The sequence below is a fragment of the Mustelus asterias genome, chromosome 18 (genome assembly GCF_964213995.1).
Source record: "Mustelus asterias chromosome 18, sMusAst1.hap1.1, whole genome shotgun sequence".
Classification (NCBI taxonomy): domain Eukaryota; kingdom Metazoa; phylum Chordata; class Chondrichthyes; order Carcharhiniformes; family Triakidae; genus Mustelus; species Mustelus asterias.
In genome coordinates, this window is record NC_135818.1 from 78161950 (window position 1) to 78182801 (window position 20852).

At 42.5% G+C, this 20852-nt stretch overlaps 1 protein-coding gene across 2 annotated transcripts in view; it reads left to right on the forward strand.

Moving 5' to 3' along the window:
* Positions 1-20852, forward strand: part of LOC144507289 (latent-transforming growth factor beta-binding protein 2-like) — a 447226-nt gene that overhangs the window by 301852 nt on the left and 124522 nt on the right. For both annotated transcript variants that reach the window (XM_078234343.1, XM_078234344.1), the window contains exon 19: positions 17189-17305. In XM_078234343.1, coding sequence (XP_078090469.1) covers positions 17189-17305 — 117 coding nt within the window. The remainder of the gene's footprint in view (positions 1-17188; positions 17306-20852) is intronic.

A 20852-nucleotide genomic window follows, 5' to 3' on the forward strand; every position in this document is an offset into this window, starting at 1 on the left:
GTTGTGTTTTATGCTGGCCAGTCCTTAATTGGCCAACCAGCATGAAATCACATGTGAATTGCAATTGCAGCCAGGAGGGGAAATCACTGCCGCTTCCAGGCCCGCAGATCACATGCACATGACCTGCCTAAAATTCAGACCACAGAAATCTATTGAATTTGAGTTTTGGGGGAAAAAAGGCCTAAATTCCACAGATGTGTTCTGTCTGGGTTTATCTGTTCAAGGGGGAGGTGCTTCAATAAGGAACTTTCTGGAGGGTTGAGATACCTCTGAGTCAATAGAGAAATTACAGAAGTCACCTGATGCTCAGCAGCCACCTTAGTCATCTGTTACTGTCCATTTTTAAATAAAATAAATTCCTAGAGAATTATATATTGAATGCAGTCCATGTCAAAAGGTATGAATAAGACATGCCTTTGCTGGGCATGACGCACCTATTGCAGCTTTTGTTTTGTGTTCTGTGAACTTTATAAGCTGAGAGTAGGGACAATTTTGTCTTCTTAGTACACCATTTTTAAAATCCACTTAGCACTCAGTCGTAAAGAAGTTGTGATCATCATGTTTTTGCATTCATTCCTCGTTATTTACACTAATGGGTGGAGTTCTCTATTCTGACAAGTTCTGAGGAACAGGAAGAGTTCTGGAGCTCTGCCGCAACTCAGATTGTGTCATTTATAAGACTATCTCTGATCAGTTTCACCCACTGTCCACCCACATCCACTTCCCTTTCCCAATCTGACTTCCTTCTGTGTCCATCCCTGAAAAAAATTATCTCCCAGTTGCCCTTTTAAAATTCCAACTCTTTATTTTCTGGCTGTCCATTACCACAGCACCTCCGCAGCTCCCCAGCTGTTCAAACATACACTCACCTCTAACTCGACCAGATCTGACTATACACATAAAATACTGTCCTGCCCTGCTTTCATCTCTCAAACTGTTCATTGGATCCAGGATGATCCTGGAATAAAGATAATTGGGGAAGGCTAGTATTTTATGCAGTACAGTCAGATCTGGTGGCGGTGAATAGCTAAACCAGCTATTTGCCACATCTAATTAAATTTGCAGAGTCAACATGGTTGTGAGAGAAGGAAATCATGGTTAACCAATTTATCGGAGTTCTTTGAAGAAGCAACAGGTGCTGTGGATGAATGGACCCAGTGGTACTTAGATTTCAAGAACGCATTTGATAAAGTGCCACATCAAAGATTATTGTGGAATAGTGCAGGGGATATATATTGGCATGGCTGGAAGACTGGCTAGCTAACAGGAATCAAAGAGTAGGCATAAATGGATCATTTCCTTGTTGGCAAGATGTAATAAGTGGTGTACCATCGGGATCAGTGTTGAGGCCTCAACCTTTTACAGTTTGTACAAATGATTTGGGTGAAGGGAACAAAGGATAGATGCTAAATTTGCTAATGTCACAAATAGAGGTAGGAAAGTAAATTGTGACGGGGATATAAGGAGGCTGCAAAGGGGTAGAGATAGGTTAAGTGAGCAAAGATCTGAAAAATGGAGTATAATATGAAATTGTCTATTTTGGCAGGAAGAGTAAAAAAGCAATATATTATTGAAATGGTGAGAGATTGCAGAGCCCTAAAATGCAGATAGATCTTGGTGACACCTGGAATATTGTGTTCAGTATTGTTCTCCTTATTTAAAGAAAGATGTAAATGCATTGAAAGCAGTTCAGAGAAGGTTTACTGGATTAAGACCTGGAATAGGTGGGTTGTTTTATGAGGATATGTTGCACAGGTTGGGTTGAATCCACTCCCCTGAAGCAGTGAGGGGCTGAGTGGCCTACTCCTTCTCCTAATTCATATGTTTGTATTGTTAGGGACCAGATCAGAAACTCCAAGGAATATTATAAAGTTAGCCTAGACCCCAACTTGTTTTTATTTTGGCATTAGGGTGAGCATAAGGTGTTTTGCTCCAGAGTTGAATCTGTTGACCCTCTAGGAAGTTTTTATCAAACAAATTTTATTTAAGGACACAAATTATAATAAAAAGAATTAGCAGAACACAAATGTGAGGTAATGCATATTGGAAGATCTAATACAAATGTGAGGTAATGCATTTTGGAAGGTCTAATACAGATAAGAAATATACAGTTAATGGCAGAAACCTTAAGAGTATTGATGGGCAAAGGGATCTGGGTGTACAGGTACACAGGTCACTGAAAGTAGCAATGCCGGTAGAGAAGGTAATCAAGAAGGCATATGACATGCTTGCCTTCATCGGCCAGGGCATTGAGTTTAAAAATTGGCAAGTCATGTTGCAGCTTATAGAACCTTAATTAGGCCGCACTTGGAATATAGTATTCAATTCTGGTCACCACATTACCAGAAGGATGTGGAGGCTTTGGAGAGGGTACAGAAAAGATTTACCAGGATGTTGCCTGGTATGGAGGGCATTAGCTATGAGGAGAGGTTGGAGAAACTTGATTTGTTCTCACTGGAACAACGGAGGTTGAGGGGCGACCTAATAGAAGTCTACAAGATTATGAGGGGCATGGATAGTGTAGATAGTAAGAAGCTTTTTCCCAGGGTGGAAGAGTCAATTACTAGGGGGCATAGGTTTAAGGTGCGAGGGGCAAGGTTTAAAGGAGATGTAGGAGGCAGATGTTTTACACAGAGGTGCCTGGAATTCGTTTGGGGGAGAGGTTGTGGAAACGGATACGGTAGTGACTTTTAAGGGGTGTCTTGACAAATACATGAAAAGGATGGGAATAGAGGGATATGGTCCCCGGAAGGGTAGGGGGTTTTGGGTTAAGTCGGGCAGCATGGTCGGTGTGGGCTTGGAGGGCTGAAGGGCCTGTTCCTGTGCTGTAATTTTCTTTGTTCTTTGATAATAAACAGGCAGCTAAAATAGATCCTGCACAAGAAACATGATCCAAATACATTTCTTAAAGACACAGTATCATCACAGTATGTTTAAAAGAGAAGTTAAAATGCATGTGCTATAACAATGTTAATTGCTGAGCAAGCCAAATTCCAGAGTGAAACTTATCTGACTGATTTTTTTTTTAATATTCTGAAAACAGGGAGAAAAATCTATATGTCCCAGAAGCATAGAACTTTAGTAACACTTTAGGATTTTAAAATTAAAATATTGATTAGCAAGAAGAAAAAAATTTAAGCACCTAAGATTAAAGTTAAACATCCCTAAAAAAACACACTTTTAAACTACTTTGCAACAACTCCTGTGTGGATTTTTAACAGCACACAAATTTGATATTAAAGTATATTCTTGAATTAATTTACTGTTGGGTATTCTCCTGAACAAATTGTTTCAGGTGAAGGAGGACTGGGGTAGACAGTTCTTTTTTATTAATCTTAAGTTGTTTCCCTTAACACTCAGTCAATCACTGGTAAACATTCATATGAGACCAGGCTTTTCCCAGCCTGCACCTGGGAACCAACAACATCTGGGCAGGCACAGGAAAAATTGAGGGAAACCAATTATACTGAATCCCCACTCCTTTAGCATCTGTCAAAAGCTCCACTGGTATATCTTTACTTGAACCCCAGCAATTCAACGTAAGGGATGCAATGTGTTTTTAGATATTGCACTGTTAATGGATATGAAAGAACATTTTTACATAATGATTGTATTAGGGAAACAGGTATTTTTCTACTTAGGACAATTGGGGAATTGCATATAAATGTTGGGCTGGGACTGAGGATCCATTTGCTCAATGGCAAGGCACCTTGGCAATTTCCCTCTACCTCAGTGGTGGCATGCATCCAAATGATTCTTGCTTGCAGCACAATTGGACTGGGCTGTAAAGTGCAAATTATAAACGAGCAGAAATATGATGACATCATACTTAAGTCAGCAGATTCAGACCAGAGGAGCAGCATAATGATTACATTTCAATCACCAATCATTCATGGAGGAGAACATAATTGGTCCACAGAGTGTTATCTTTGTTTGGATATCTATATGAAAATAACTAAAATTGGACAATAATTGTATCAGGAAACCAATAGAATCTAACAATATTCGCAGGAAAGATAATGGGCATAATTTTACGAGTTTTTTTTCGAAGTGCCCAGCTAGTCTGAAAATGGGAGAGTTCCAGATCCGTTTTTTGGGTGAGTTTTCATGCCCAATCTTATGCACTCTGCCTCTGAAATTTTGGATTAGTCTGTTTCTGGCCAGAGAGGCTGTGGGTGGGGCTTAACTTGCCAGGCAGTCTGCAGAGGGAGGTATTGTGCGTGTGCAGATCTCTGATGCTGCACACACGCATTATCAGTAGCAGGGGTCTGACAGAGAGAGAACTGTCAGGCCCTTGCTACTGTAGGCAGCCTCAAGTAGCCTTCCCCCCTCCCCCGCAGTCTGGGGGCCCACGGCCCAGTTCAAGGTGTAGCCCCTGCTGACCCCACCTAGACCAATCACGGCCCCGCCGTCCAGACCAACTGTGGCACCCGCTCCCTGCCCCACCGATCGCGGGCCCCCTCCCTGCCCCACCGATCGCGGGCCCCCTCCCTCCCCCACCGTTCGCAGGCAGAGTGGCAGTGGGCTCCCTCCCTCCACAGGCCCCCCCCCCATTGCCTCCCTGCTGCCCCTGCCCCCATTGGCCCTGCCCACTCACAGGCCCCACTCCCTGGCACTGCCCTGCGGGCATTGCCCAAGTGCCAGGCTAGCATTGCCCAGGTGCCAGGGTGGCACTGCCAGTCTGGCACTGCCCAAGGGACAGCCCCGCTTTGCACTCGGCCCCCCCCGGGGGAGCCTCAATGGCCTCCCGTTGCACTGGCAAAGCCAACACGACTGTTCCCTCTTCATGGGTCGCAGATGCTTTCCTCCTGGAGAGAATCTCTCCCAGCTAGGCCATAAAGGCAAGCGAGCCTGGACAACTGAGCACCAGGCTCGCTAAACACCCGTAGATGACCGTTTCCATAAATTTAAATAAATTAATCAGCCTCTTGCCTGTTTCCGGTGAGAAGCTGAGCGCGCTGGAAATCCGGGTGTCGTAAAATCTGCTGTCAGACTTTTGAATGGACTTACCTTACATTAAGTTGATCTTTCTCTACTCCCTCGCTATGACTGGGCAATAAATGGTGATAAAGTAGAAGCAGGGAAGTTGTTTCCACTAGCAGGTGAAACTAGAACTCGGGGGCATAGCCTCAAAATAAGGGGAAGCAGATTTAGGACTGAGTTGAGGAAGAACTTCTTCACACACAAAGGTTGTGAATCTGTGGAATTCCCTGCCCAGTGAAGTAGTTGAGGCTACCTCATTGAATGTTTTTAAGACAAGGATAGATAAATTTTTGAACAGTAAAGGAATTAAGGGTTATGGTAAGTGGGTGGGTAAGTGGAGCTGAGTCCACAAAAAGATCAGCCATTATTGAGGGGCCAGATGGCCTACTCCTGCTCCTAGTTCTTAGTTCTCATTCAAAAATTTGACAGCAGCGGGGAAGAAGCTATTCTTGAGTCGGTTGGTATGTGACCTCAGACTTTTGTATCTTTTTCCCAAAGGGGTGTGTGGGGTCCTTAATTATGCTGGCTGCTTTGCCGAGGCAGCGGGAAGTGTAGACAGAATCAATGGATGGGAAGCTAGTTTGCGTGATTGATTGGGCTACATTCACGACCTTTTGTAGGTCTTTGCGTTCTTGGGCAGAGCAGGAGCCATACCAAGCTGTGATACCACCAGAAAGAATGCTTTTTATGGTGCATCTGTAAAAGTTGGTGAGAGTCGTAGCTGACATGCCAAATTTCCTTAGTCTTCTGAGAAAGTAGAGACGTTGGTGGGCTTTCTTAACTATAGTGTCGGCGTGAGGGGACCAGGACAGGTTGTTGGTGATCTGGACACCCAAAACCTTGAAGCTCTCGACTCTTTCTACTTCATCCCCGTTGATGTAGACAGGGGCATGTGCTCCTTTATGCTTCCTGAAGTCGATGACAATCTCCTTCATTTTGTTGACATTGAGGGAGAGATTATTCTTGCTGCACCAGTTCACCAGATTCTCTATCTTATTCCTGTACTCTGTCTCGTCGTTGTTTGTGATGTGACCCACCAAGGTGGTGTCGTCAGCAAACTTGAAAATCCAATTGGAGGGGAATTTGGCCACACAGTCATAGGTGTATAAGGAGTGTAGTAGGGGGCTGAGAACACAGCCTTGTGGGGCACTGGTGTTCAGGATGATCGTGGAGGAGGTGTTGTTGCCTATCCTCTGGCAGGGACCTATAAAATTCTGCCCATAGAGAAGTTATGTTTAATTATATTGAATCTTCATTGGACAATACTTGAAGTATAACATATGGTTCTGATCACATATTATAAAAATATTATACAAGTGCTGTGGAGAGGCTTCAAAAATAAATGAACAAGTGTTATGGACAAGAATGAGAGAGAACTGAAACTTCTGTTCCCTTCCCTTACTATCCGTAATTGTTTTTGAAAAAAATGTAGGTGTTTTTTAACTGTGAGTGTAAAATATAAATGCCAGTACAGATTGGGGTGTACTGAATGGCCTGTTACTTTGGCACATCTTCAGCTATTTCACCAATGATGTACCATGCATCATAAGGCCAGAGATGGGGAAGTTCACTGATGATTGCACAATGTTCAATACAAGTGATAGGCAATGAGCATTTCTAACAAAATGAATCTGTTGAATTCATTTATATTTTACTCATACCCCACCCATCCTTCCTCATCAGGTTATTACCATAATCCTCAGTTTTCTTATCTTTCATATGCTTATCTAAATTTTTTTTAAATTTGCCTTATTTGCCTCAAGTACTCCCTGTGCTAGCAAGTTCCATATTTTGTAATTCTTTCGATGAAACTCTGAGTTTATTATTTCTTTTCTTAGTGCCTATCTTAATTAGTTTCACTTGTCTACTCTGTCAAAACAATTCATTATTTTAAACATCTCTTTTCGGTCATCAATTCGTCTCAACAACTCAAGATACTGGAGCAGTCCATGTGCAGCAACATTCAGGTTTATAAGCGGCAAGTAATACCACTTCACACAAGTGATAGGCAATGAGCATTTCTAACAAGAGAGAATTTCACCATCACCCCCAGACATTCAATGGCATTACCATCGCTGAATGCTGTACGATCAACATCCTGGTGGTTATCATTGAACAGAAATTGAGCTGGCCTACCATATAAATACTTGGTTACAAGAGCAGGTCAGAAGCGAGGAATTCTGCAGAGAATAACTTACCTCCTAACTCCCCAAGCCTGACCACTAACTACAAGAAACAAGTGTGATGGAAAGCTCTCCACTTGCCTGGATGGGTGAAGCTCCAAGAAGGCTCGAGAGATTGAGCTCATCCATGACAAAGCAGGCCATTTGATTGGCACCCCATCTACCACCTTAAACATTAATTCCCTTGACCACTGACTCACAGTGGCAACGGTGTATGCCATATAGAAGATTCACTGCAGCAACTCTCCAAGGCTTGTTCGACTGCACCTTCCAAACACTATGGAAGGACGTGGGCAGGTATATGGAAATGCCATCACCTAGACATTCTTCTCCAAGCCACTCAGCGTCCAGACTTGGAACAATATCACTGTGCCTTGACTGTTGATGGGTCAAAATTTTGGCTCTCCCTGCTGCTCATAGAAATCATAGAAACCCTACAGTGCAGAAGGAGGCCATTCGGCCCATCGAGTCTGCACCGACCACAATCCCACCCAGGCCCTACCCCTACATATTTTACCCGCTAATCCCTCTAACCTACACATCCCAGGACTCGAAGGGGCAATTTTTCTTTTAACCTGGCCAATCAACCTAACCCGCACATCTTTGGACTGCATGTGGACATGTGGTGTACTACACCACATGAGCTGCAGCAGTTCAAGAATGTGGCTCACCGTCACCTCCACAAAGACAGTTAGGGATGGACAATAAATGCTGGTCTAGCCAGTGAAGCCCACATGCTGTGAAAGAATGTAAAAAGGAATAGAGAGCTCTGGAAAATGAAGAGTGGAAAGTGCAATGGGGATTGCTGAAAGTAAGTGTACAGGTACAGCAAAGAAGGCAAATGGTATTTCGGCCTTCATAACAAGAGGATTTGAGTATAGGACTAGGGATGTTTTACTGCAGTTGTACAGGGTGTTGGTGAGGCTACACCTGGAGCATTGTGTGCAGCTTTGGTGTCCTTATCTGACGAAGGATGTCCTTGCTATAGAGGGCATGCAGCAAAGATTTACCAGGCTAATTCCTGGGATGGCAAGTCTGTCACATGAGGAGAGATTGAGTCGGTTAGGATTGTATTCATTGGAGTTTAGAACAATGAGAGGGGATCTCATAGAAACTTCTAAAATTTTAACAGGATTAGAAAGGGTAGATTCAGAAAGAATGTTCCCGATGGCGGGGGAGTCCAGAGTCATAGTTCTAGGACTGAGGTGAGGAGAAATTTTTCACCCAGAGAGTGGTGAATCTGTTGAATTCACTACCACAGGAAATAGTTGTGTGATTTCAAGAAGAAATTAGATATAGCTCTTGGTGTTAAAGGGATCGAGGGATATGGGGGGAAGGCAGGATTAGGATATTGATTCTGATGATCAGCCATGATCAAAATGAATTGCTGAACAGGCTTGAAGGGCCGAATGCCTACTCCTGCTTCGATTTTCTATGTTGCTATGGGAGCGAAGGATGGGTGAGTATTGTGGAACTAGACAATGTCATAGAGATGGGAAAGGGGTGAGGGAATGAAGTGATATTAACATAAGGGTGAGAATATTACATTTTCCATGTTTGAGTGCAGGAATCCATTGTAAGTCTGCAAGTGCAGGAATGTTGATTGAGTGAGATAGTTTTGTTCAAGCTGAAGTTTGCAGAACCTAGAGATGGAAAACCACCATAAATTGGAATTATTGTGTCTGGAGTAATAAGGAATGGATGAGAATTTCAACAACATATGGGCTAAGGTGGGGCAGAGCGAAACTATGTCCAAAGTTGGGACTATGTGACAATGCAATGGAGAGGCTGTAGAATCAGAAACTCAGTTCAGGGTGGAGGGAGGATGAAAAATGACAATAGCAATTTAAAAAAATCTTTAATGGTGCTTGGGCATTGCTGGCCAAGTCACCATTTATTGCCAATCCCTATTTGCCCTTTTGAAAGTGACAGTGAACCACTTTCTTGAACTGCTGCAGTTCAGGTGGTGTGGGTACACCCATAGTGCTGTTAGGAAGGGAGAATCAGGACTTTGTCCCAGCAACAGTCAAAGAACAGTCAATGAGCTGAGGCAGGAGCAGATCAGGAACATATCAATGGCAACATTTTGTGGTGGTGCTGAAGATGACAGCTTTGATCTTTCCAAAGTTTAACAGATAATTTAAAAACTGGCAGATAAATTTCAGTACCTTTTCTTTGCACTAGAATTGGGAGGTCTTGTGGCACTGAGGTAGCGGCCCTGCCTCTGAGCTGGAAGCTCTGGGTTCGAGCCCCACTCCAGGACTTCCAAGTAAGGTACATTCATAATGTGGCCAAGAAGATTATATATCAACTTGTAAATCCTTCCAACATACACCAATAGCAGGCGGTAAGAGTGGGTGAGATTTCTGTTGGCATGTGATGGAAAGAAATTGGAGCCTCAACCATCAATATCCATAGCTCCAAGCTTGAACATGTATGCGAAAGTGCCAGAGCAACTCAGAGTCCTTGGGGGCTGGTTGGCTCTGTTGGTTGGATAGTGAGTGAGGATCAGATTGATGCCAACAGCGCAGGGTTCAATCCCATTCCAGCTAAGGAGTCCCATTGTCCTACCCATGGTGGAAATTGAGGCATTGTGGGTTGAACCAGCCTTCGGGGAGAGAACTGAAGAAGAAGAATTGAAATTAACTTTACATGGTTTAGAATGGTATGTCTTACAGTGGCGAACATTTAAGTTCTAACACATATAAGATTATGTAACCATGATTTCTATAATTATTAGACTTCATGCTGAGCAGACAGCTGTTTGTATCCAAGATGTAGACTCTCTTTAAAGCAATGCCAGTACATTTAATTATAATACAAAGAAATTCAAGAGAGATTACATCATGTTTTAATGAAGGTAATGAATTAGAAAATGATTGAAGTGAAAATTTATAGGAATGTGTTCATGGGAACACGTGCAACAGCACTCAAAACAAAGTGCTACAGTGGGAATAACCCCAATGGACCTTTTAAGTGCTGAATAGGTTTCCACCTTGCAGTACATAAAAATATGGTTTTCATCACCCAAGAACGATAATCTGCAAATTATGGTTTATTTTGGTACAAATAAGCATGTTTATAATGAGAAAAACATTATGTATTCTACAAAGGGCAAGAACACAATTACAGGAAAGCCATTGTAGCAATAAAGTAAATTTGCTTCATACTTTCCTATGTCAGTTCCTGTCTGGGAAATGGAAGAGCACCTTATTTATGGAATCTTCTGTTTAGGGATAGTTTTGAAAGGTTGGCCTTCTGGTGTAGAACCTTTGCAGTAGCAATTAAATTTGTGGGTCAAAGAGTTGGCAGCAATTTTTTTTTGCCTATTGTTAAATTAGTGGCTCCACCTTTGAATCCTGTTGCAATACATACGTAATTTACAAACAATTGCAGTCAAGACCTTGTTTCAATGTTGTGTAATAAGTTTTGTCTGTTGCAGGCTGTTAAAGGCTATCCTGCTTAGGTTGGTTCAATTTGTACAGAAACTGAATTTGTGCAATACTGTTATACATTTGACAGTGGGATACTCAAATCCTGGAATCAAATTTCTGGGTTACAAAACATCTGTTTGAATACAATCAATCTGCTTAAACATTTACAAAAAGCATTACCAATTAAGTAGGCTTTCACATTGTTAAGAAATGCAAAAAAAAGTAGCAATATCCCTCAAATGTTATTCAAAAGCAACATTGTTCTTAAGAGTTGTGGGGTTGAATTTCCTTGGGGGCTTTCCTGTTTGCCAGCTGTTTTCCCAGGTTTCTTCAGTTCTTATGCCAATATTATGGTCATCAAGCAGAAGAACCCATGGAAATTTTTTCTGAGATCCTTTTACTATTTCTTCCATTTAGTGAATGGTGATCTTCAGTAAATATAACTGAAATTATTTTGCTTTTACTTATGCAGTTGTGAATCTTTTCTAAAATAAATTCACTTGATATTTTAACACTAAAATGAGATATGATACTCAACACATCTGAAAACTAAAGTGGGATATATTGGAAGCATACAACAGATTCAGACAAAACCTCCTGCTTAATTATCCAAGTTATTTTTAAATTTATATATTCTGATGAAAAGTCATTGATCTTAAAAGTTGAACTGGATTTTCCCAACCCTCTCAAGACAGGTTGGGAGGGAGTGGGTCTCATAAAATGGTGGCAAAATGTGTCAGGAAAGGAGCCCAAAGCATTGCTGCGAGGAGATATTCTCATGGGCAGAAACCTCAATGGTGCAGCTGCCCATGAACTAGATGTTGGGAGCCAAGCAGAACAATGATGTAGCCAATTAAGAATAATTTCCTGGTATCAGGAGGGGCAGCTGCAGTGTAGGGAGAGAATCAGTTGAATGCTTTGTGACCCACCCAGCAGCCCCCTGGTGATATTGGCCGCTCCTGTTGCTATAGGGCAGCACGGTAGCACAGTGGTTAGCACTGCTGCCTCACAGCGACAGGGACCCGGGTTCAATTCCTGGCTTGGATCACTGTCTGTGTGGAGTTTGCACATTCTCCCCGTGTCTGCGTGGGTTTCCTCCGAGTGCTCCAGTTTCCAGATTAGCTGCACCCAATGTTGCCCATGCAAATCACATTCACAAGTAGGGGCACATCTGCCATGGAATGTGAGAGAAGAGTTGCCAATACAAACTTCTTTTCACTATGGTTGATTTCCCAGATTTAGTAATCTCCTTGAATCTTATTTCCAACCAAGTTCCACCATGGGGACAATTCTTCCAAGTTCACCACATGACTCTGAACATTTGAGCACCTGGCTCATGGCTACAGGGACATCAACAATCCAGTTACAGATCACAAATGTATTATACAGGTCACTAATTGCTCACTAGGACACTGTAGTTTAATTACCTTTCCCATAGATAATTAGGCAGCACAAAGAAGATGCTACATTATTTTCAGTTTGCAAGATTCTCCCAAGTCCACCCCCCCCCCCACCCCCCCCCCCCCCCCCCCCCCCCCCCCCCGCTCCATCCTCCCCCCCACTCTGCTCTCTCTGCTGTTTTTTTCTTTCGCGCCCGGGCGCGCTGCTTCAGATTTTTTTTCAAACTGCGCATGCGCAGTTCAGAGCTCCGATCGTTCCGGCAGCGCTAAGCTCTGCCCACTGCACGGATCGGACTGGAGCCAGCAAAAAGCGTATGGGCGCACTGCAAAGAGGATTCCAGGCTCGGATCTGCATTACGCCCAGATCCGGCCCTTAGACTCCAAATGATAAAATCGGGCCCAGAGTGTTAAAAGCATCAAGTCCCTCTCTCTTCCTGCTTGTCTTTTTTTTGGAAATTCTGTTGGTTAGCTGAGAACAAAATCTTGCTTCCCTGAAGGGTGGAAGTCTGCTGTTTTGGGGGCTTCACCAGAGTCTCTTGGGTGTCTTGGAAACCTGTCCTGTTTTCAAACTGCTCTGAGTCACTGCAGCCTCATAAGGAGAAGAATTGATCCCAGTATCAAGTGAGCATTAATCTGTACTATGTTAAACCTGTGAAAAGGATTTTTTGTTGTCTATGGTTTTTGGTTTAGTTGGAACACATTAGAGATATTAATTAAGAGTTATACATTATAGTGGTTATTTTGTTTCTTTTTTGTAATTGATAAAACTTCTTGCTAATTTTCCTCCTATACATGTTAACTTTCTGAAATAAACTTTGTTTGATAAAATTTCCCTACTGGATCATTTGAATCACACCTGAAATGAAGCATCTCATGCTTATTCTAGCCAGATTCAAGATGCAAAACGCATGATTCAGGAGGGCTTCATAAAACACTTTGAAGTTTCTAACCTGAAGTTTCAATTATGTTCTTATCCACACTGGATGAGAACCTGATTTTTATGGCTGCAACATGGTACGGGGAGACTCGGGATGGGATCAACACCTGACGGGAATTTGATTTGGCACTCTCAGCCAATTCAACAGGCCATTGGGATTCCCCGCTGTGTCTAGCGGTCCTGGAGAGTCACCCCCTTGATCTGCTTGCCAGCCGATAGCCATGGCTTCCAGATAAACACGCTTCAAAGAGGGCTTGTTGCAAGCTGCTTGGTCAGCCTGGAGTCATAGAATCATAGAATCCCTACAGTACAGAAGGAAGCCATTTGGCCCATCAAGTCTGTACTGACTACAATTCCATCCAGGCCCTATTCCCACAACTCCATGCATTTACCCTGATAATCCCCCTGACACTAGGGTCAATTTAACATGGCCAATCAACTTTACCCCCACATCTTTGGACTGCTGTGTCAGATGCTTGAATATTGGAGACAAGTCAGGAAAGTGCTCTGCTCAAGTTCTCAGCTGTATAAAAATGGTCACTTAAGTCATGTGAGTTCTCCACAGTGAGTTCATAAAGGGATGTTTATCTGGTATCTGCATCTAGCCTTTGTTTTGTGGTTATAATGTCCCAGCCATTATCCATATCAATGACCTTGTTTTAGATAGCTATTGTATTGGATTCCACTAGAGCAGTAAGTTTATAAAGATGCAAATTACATCAATTTCCTTTCAAAAGTTCCTTTTTGAAATGGACATTGATTGCCTTAGGTGTGAGATTCCAGGAGCAACATTTCAGGGCCAGTCTCCAGTTCATATAATGCCTTTGCAGTCACCTTATAATTCAAGACATTAGGTGACTTGTAGCAATCATCTTTTGGTTCAGCAAAGTTCATTTTTAAATAATCAAAACAGAATAAAGTTTGATATTTTTTGTGTCTCAAGGACATGTCAATAGCATTTATAGAGTTCCTCATGTTCAGCTGTGTCTGTTTAAGAGAGGATGTTACAATAATGTCAATTTCTCCTGGTGCCTGAGTGGGTTTCCTCCAGGTGTTCCGGTTTCCTCCCACATTCTGAAAGATGTACTGGTTAGGTACATTGACCTGAACAGGTGCCGGACTGTGGTGACTAGGGGAATTTCACAGTAACTTCATTCCTGTGTTAATGGAAGCCTTACTTGTGACTAATAAATAAACTTTAACTTTTAATAGCAGGTTTTTTTTATATTCATTCATGGGACATGAGCATTGCTGGCCAGCATTCATTGCCCATCCCTAGTTGCCCAGGAGCAGTTGAGAGTCAACTACATTGCTGTGGCTTTGGAGTCACATGTAGGCCAGACCAGATATGGACAACACATTTCTTTCCCTAAAAGACATTAGTGAACCAGATGGCTTTTTCCAACAATCAACAGTGTTTTCATGGTCAACAGTAGATTCTTAATTTCAGATTTTTTTTTTAATGAATTCAAATTCCTCTATCTGCCGTGGTGGGACTCTAATCCGCATCCCCAGAACATTAGCTGATTTACTGGATTAATAGTCTATTGATAATACCACTAGGCCATCGCCTCCCCATGGTTATGCGCCAACTCAACGTGACATGGTGTCTGACAACGCAATCTGCCTGCTTCCTTCTGGAATGTCCACACCAAATCCTTCTAAACATGGTGATTGGTGAAGATTGTGTCGAAGCCATTTTTAAAATATCTGCGACCCTGTAGCACCAGAGGTAGTGTTGCAATGGTGCTGAATTTTGCAACCTTAGAATTTTGAAAACGAAGCAGAGCCGGAAGCCAAATCCTTTGAGACGGGAATTTAGGAAATGTAGATGAAACAACATTGTCAATGCAGCTACTGGATGTGAGTTGCAAAAAACTAATGAGAGACTTCTGTTACCATGCAACTTGTACAATATCTGTAATAATCAGGGTGCTTCACATAATTTAAATATGCAACCCTATCAAATGTTCCATTTATCATTAAAAGAAGTCCCATGAGAGTTCAAGATTCAAAAACATCTTTTCCCTTTCCAGTACAAATTTAAAATCTCCAGGAAAATGATCATGGTGATTAACAAAAATCAGTTAAGATTTCTGGAACTTCATAACCGACTTATTTTCATTGCTATAATGACAGCAAATTACTGCGGGTGCTGGAATTTGAAACAGAAAATGCTGGAAAATCTCAGCAGGTCTGACAGCATCTGTGGAGAGAGAACAGAGCTAATTTTGAGTCAGGATGACCAATTGTCAGCAATTTTCAGTGTTCTTCTTTCCTGTTGCGCGAGTTTTCCTGTCCTTTGAGGCAATAACTTTACCTTCTTGGATGCTGAATCTGCTTTTAAAGGCAGTGAGTTTTAAACTTTTCAGCAACTCTTTCAGAAGGGTTCTCTGCCCTCCCAGGTGGTTTTCATCAATTACTGGAGCATGCAGGTTCTCACTTTTTCCAGCATTATCATGATAACTGGGTCCTAATTGAGCAGGTGGACGTCCCATCCCATTGTGTGCAGATCGCAGCACTCAAAATTTCAGGTGTAAGTTTTCATTTAACCATCAAGCTTAGAAGTAAAAGTATGTTATGTCAAAAAAATGAAGTTCAAGAAAGTTGATTTCAGGATTGATTTCACTCTTGTATCAACTGTGCAGTGCATTATTCCAGAGTTTCAGGCCAGACATCTGTTTCTCTATCTGCAAATGTTGCCAGACCTGCTGAGTATTTCCAGCATTTCCTGTTTAGGAGCATAGGAGTAGGGGTAGGCCATTCAGCCCTTCAAACCTGCTCTGCATTTCAATGAGATCACATCTGATCTGATTGTGTCTCATCTCCACTTTGCCATCTGCCCCACATAACCCTTGAATCCCTTGTTGATGAAAAATCTGCCTTGAATATATTAAATGACCCAGCATCCAGTGCTTTCTGGGGAAGAGAATTCCACCACGAATGACCCTCAAGGAAAAAACAATTTCCGCATCTGTCTTAAACGATAGACCTCATTCTTAAACTAGTGTCCCCTAGTTCCAGTTTTTCCACAAAGTGAAACAGCCACCTCGTATCTTTCTTATCAAGTAACCTCAATATCTTATATATTTCAGTAAGATAATTTCTCATTCTTCTAAATTCCAGTGGGTACAGGTCCAACCTTTCTTCAGAAGATAAGCCACTTGTCCCAGAATGAGTCGAATGAACCTTCTCTAAACAGCTTCTAATGCAATTATGTCTTTTTTCAAATAAAGAACCCAAAACTGCTCACAGTATTCCAAATGTGCTTTCACCAACACCCTGTACAACTGCAGTAAAACTTCCCTACTTTTATATTCCATTCCCCTTGCAATATATACCAACATACCATTTGCCTTCCTAATCACTTGATGTGCCTGCATATTAAATGTTTGTGATTCACGTACCAGGATACACAGATTTCCTCTACTACTGAGCTCTGCAATCTCTCTCCATTTAATTGGTATACCGCTTTCCATATTTCCTGTCAAAGTGAATAAGTTCACATTTTCCCACATAATATTACCCGCCAAATTTTTGCCCACTCACTTAACCTGTCCATATCCCATTGCGGACTCTCTATCTCCTCTTGACAACTTATTTTCCTACCTATCTTGGTATCGTCAGCAAATTTAGCTATCATGCTTTCAGTCCCTTCATCCAAATTATTAACATATTGTAGATTGTAAATTTTTTAGGTTCCAGCACTGATTCCTGTGGCAATTCACTTGTTACAGCTTTCCAACTGCAAAAAAGACCCATTTGTTCCTATTATCCACCTCCTGTTAATTAACCAATCCATTACCATTATCCATATTAATCTTATCTTGTGTAGTAATCTTTAATGTAGCATCTCAATCTCAAATAAATTAGTGAAACAGGATATCCCTTGCACAAATCAATTTATGATTTTCTAATCCTGCTATAACCTCCTTAATAATGGGTACTAGCTTTTTTTCCCAAGTGTCAGATATTAAGCTAAGTGACCTATAGTTTCCTGTTTTGTCTCCCTCCTTTCTTGAACAAAAGGTATTACATTAGCTGTTTTCCAATCTGACATCCTTTCAAAAACTAAGGATTTTTGAAGATTATAATCTTTATTAAAAAGATTTTATTATGCATTGTCTAGTGTGACATGCTAATAAGAAAGAAATTCTGATTTCACACATTGTAAATTATCATATGTTTAGATTATTATTGCCAACATAATTGTTCAAAATTAATCCATTGTTTTTTCTGATATCTTCACAGATATAAATGAGTGTGCGCAGGCTAATTTGTGCCATAGAGGGCATTGTACCAACACTCCAGGTTCTTACCGTTGTGACTGTGAAGAGGGTTACATAATGAGATCAGGACAGTGCAATGGTAAGTAAAATCATTAACTGCTGTCCATAATAGTGAATTGTATCTTTGGTCATTGTGGAGTTAATTCAACAACTACTGAGATCAATTTCAGATGAGGTCGGTTAAAATGCAACATAACATATTGCATTTTTTTTACCGCTCATTCCCCAGTTTCTTGCCATACATTTTCCTTTCGTTAATTGGGTTCGGACTGTTTCAACATTGCCTTCCTATCCCATTTTCATGACGATTGTTATATAGAACATAGAACAGTACAGCACAGGAACATGCCCTTCGGCCCATGATGTTGTGCTAAACATGATGGCAAATCAAACTAATCTCTTCTCTCAGCCCTTGGGCTATATCCCACTATTACTTGCATATTCATGTGCTTATCTAAAAGCCCCTTAAATGCCCCTATTGTATCTGCCTCCACCACCACCCCTGGCAGCATGTTCTAGATATCTACCACTCTAAAAAATCCCCTTTGAACTTTCCCCCTCTCACCTTAAGTGCATGCCCCCTATTATTAAATAACTCGGGGACAATTCTCCCAAAAAAGTTCTAAGTGTTGAATTCATGGGAAAACTGATGTAAATCACAATTGTTTTTTCAGTGGGAGTTCAGACAAGAATCTCCCACACTCAGTTCACTGCAGAGGTCACAATCGTGAATATCATTAAAAGCTTGGAGGACAAAAAGGGGACACGAGATTATTTTGGCAGATAAGGCAAAGGAGAATCCAAAGAGCTTCTACAAATACATAAAGGGCAAAAGAGTAACAAGGGAAAGAGTAAGGCCTCTTAAGGATCAACAAGGTCATCTATGTGCGGATCCACAAGAGATGGGTGAGATCCTAAATGAATATTTCTCATCAGTATTTACTGTTGAGAAAAGCATGGATGTTAGGGAACTTGGGGAAATAAATAGTGATGTCTCGAGGAGTGTACATATTACAGAGAAAGAGGTGCTGGAAGTCTTAAAACGCATCAAGGTAGATAAATTCCTGGGACCTGATGAAGTGTATCCCAGGACATTGTGGGAGGCTAGGGAGGAAATTGTGGGCCCCCTAGCAGAGATATTTGAATCATCAATAATCACGGTGCCTAAAGATTGGAGGGTGGCAAATGTTGTGCCTTTGTTTAAAAAGGGCTGCAGGGAAAAGCCTGGGAACTACAGGCCAGTGAGCCTCACATCTGTGGTGGGTAAGTTGCTGGAAGATATTTTGAGAGACAGGATCTACAGGCATTTAGTGACGCAGGGACTGATTAGAGATAGTCAGCATGGCTTTGCGAGTGGAAAATCATGTCTCACAAATTTGATTGAGTTTTTGAAGGGGTAACCAAGAAGGTAGATGAGAGCAGTGCAGTTGATGTTGTCTACATGGACTTTAGCAAGACCTTTGACAAGGTACCGCATGGTAGGTTGTTGCATAAGGTTAAATCTCACGGGATCCAAGGTGAGGTATCTAAATGGATCCAAAATTGGCTCCTTGACAGAAGCCAGAGGGTGGTTGTAGAGGGTTGTTTTTCAAACTGGAGGCCTGTGACCAGCGGTGTGCCTCAGGGATCAGTGTTGGGTTCACTGTTATTTGTCATTTATATTAATGATTTGGATGAAAATATAGGAGGCATGGTTAGTAAGTTTGCAGAGGACACCAAGTTTGGTGGCATAGTGGACAGTGAAGAAAGTTACCTCCGATTGCAACTGGATCTTGATCAATTGGGTTGACGAATGGCAGATGGAGTTTAATTTAGATGAATGCGAGGTGATGCATTTTGGTAGATTGAACCAGGGCAGGATTTACTCAGTTAATGGTAGGGTGTTGGGGAGAGTTACAGAACAAAGAGATCTGGGGATACATGTTCATAGCTCCTTGAAAGTGGAGTCACAGGTGACAGAGTGGTGAAGAAGGCATTCAGCATTCTTGGTTTCATCGGTCAGAACATTGAATACAGGAGTTGGGATGTCTTGTTGAAGTTGTACAAGACATTGGTAAGGCCACACTTGGAATACTGTGTACAGTTCTGGTCACCCTATTATAGAAAGTATATTATTAAACTAGAAGGAGTGCAGAAAAGATTTACTAGGATGCTACCGGGACTTGATGGTTTGAGTTATAAGGCGAGGCTTGATAGACTGGAACTTTTTTCCCTGGAGCATAGAAGGCTGAGGGGTGATCTTATAGAAGTCTATAAAATAATGAGGGGCACCGATGAGCTAGATAGTCAATATCTTTTCCCAAAGGTAGGGGAGTCTAAAACTAGAGGGCATAGGTTTAATGTGAGAGGGGAGAGTGTCCAGAGGGGCAATTTTTTCACACAGAGGGTGGTGAGTGTCTGGAACAAGCTGCCAGAGGTAGTAGTAGAGGTGGGTACAATTTTGTCTTTTAAAAAGTCTTACATGGGTAAGATGGGTATAGAGGGATATTGGCTAAATGCAGGCAATTAGGATTAGCTTAGGAGTTTAAAAAGAAAGGGCAGCATGGACAAGTTGGGCCGAAGGGCCTGTTCCATGCTATAAACCTCTATGACTATGACTCTATCCAATACTAAAAATCAGATTCGCACTGGCGCTAAATGGTTTGCCTTCTTCCCAGTTCCTTTTTACTGACATGACCCACTTTCTGCCCAAGTGAATGGATTCGAATATGATTATCGAGTTTGGCACAGTTGCTTCCCCCCTCCTGGATGCTTCACACTTCCCCGTCATGAATCATTACTGCTTTATAAAAGTGTGATTCAGGCGCAGTGGTAGTGAAGGAGAGCTAGGAGGTGAGTACCACTGAGTACCAACCCATGGGGTGTAGGGGGGGCGGTTAAGGTCTCAACCATTGCCAAGCTGTCTGTTAGGGGGCTTGCATGGATGCAGGGGTTTGGGGGGCTCATGCCAGTCTGGGGCTCCTCCGGTCAGGAGTTGCCACTGGCGACATCCTTGTGGGAGGCGAATCACAGACAGAGGAGTTATAGCTGTGGGGTGCAATAACATTTAACAGTAAATATTTACAGTACACACTACCCGAACCCTGACTATAGTGCATGTCTTCACTCTCGCCCTCCTGGTGACCGTATAACTTCTTAATCTTCCATGGCCTACTGCTATGTCTCGGTGACCCTGTCAGGGCAATTGGTGGGGGTGAGGTGTTCCGCTGTCACTCTGCATAGTGATCGGTGGGAGAAGCAGGGAGGTCAGTGATCCGGCAGGCTGAATTGTGAGGTCAGCGGGGGTCGTCAGCACTGCGGGCGGTGGGGGGGGGGGTCGCGATTGCGCTGTGGGGGGTTACTGTAGGTGGTGCAGAATCAGGGAGGGGGGCAGCTGGAGGGGGTCGTTGGGGCTGGGCCCAGAATGGTCAGGGTGCCAGCAATTGGGCCAAGGGGCTGGCCAGCGATCGAGCTGGCCAGCAATCAGAAGGCCATCGGTGCGGGGCCACTGCGCATGCGCCAATCGCGGTGCTGACAGTGTGCAGTGGCCCACTCAGTGCACTGATTTCAGCCTCTCCAGTAGGAATAGGGCTCGCTCCCTGAAATTTAATGATATTCACACTGGTGGCCTCTGCAGTCCACAAAAT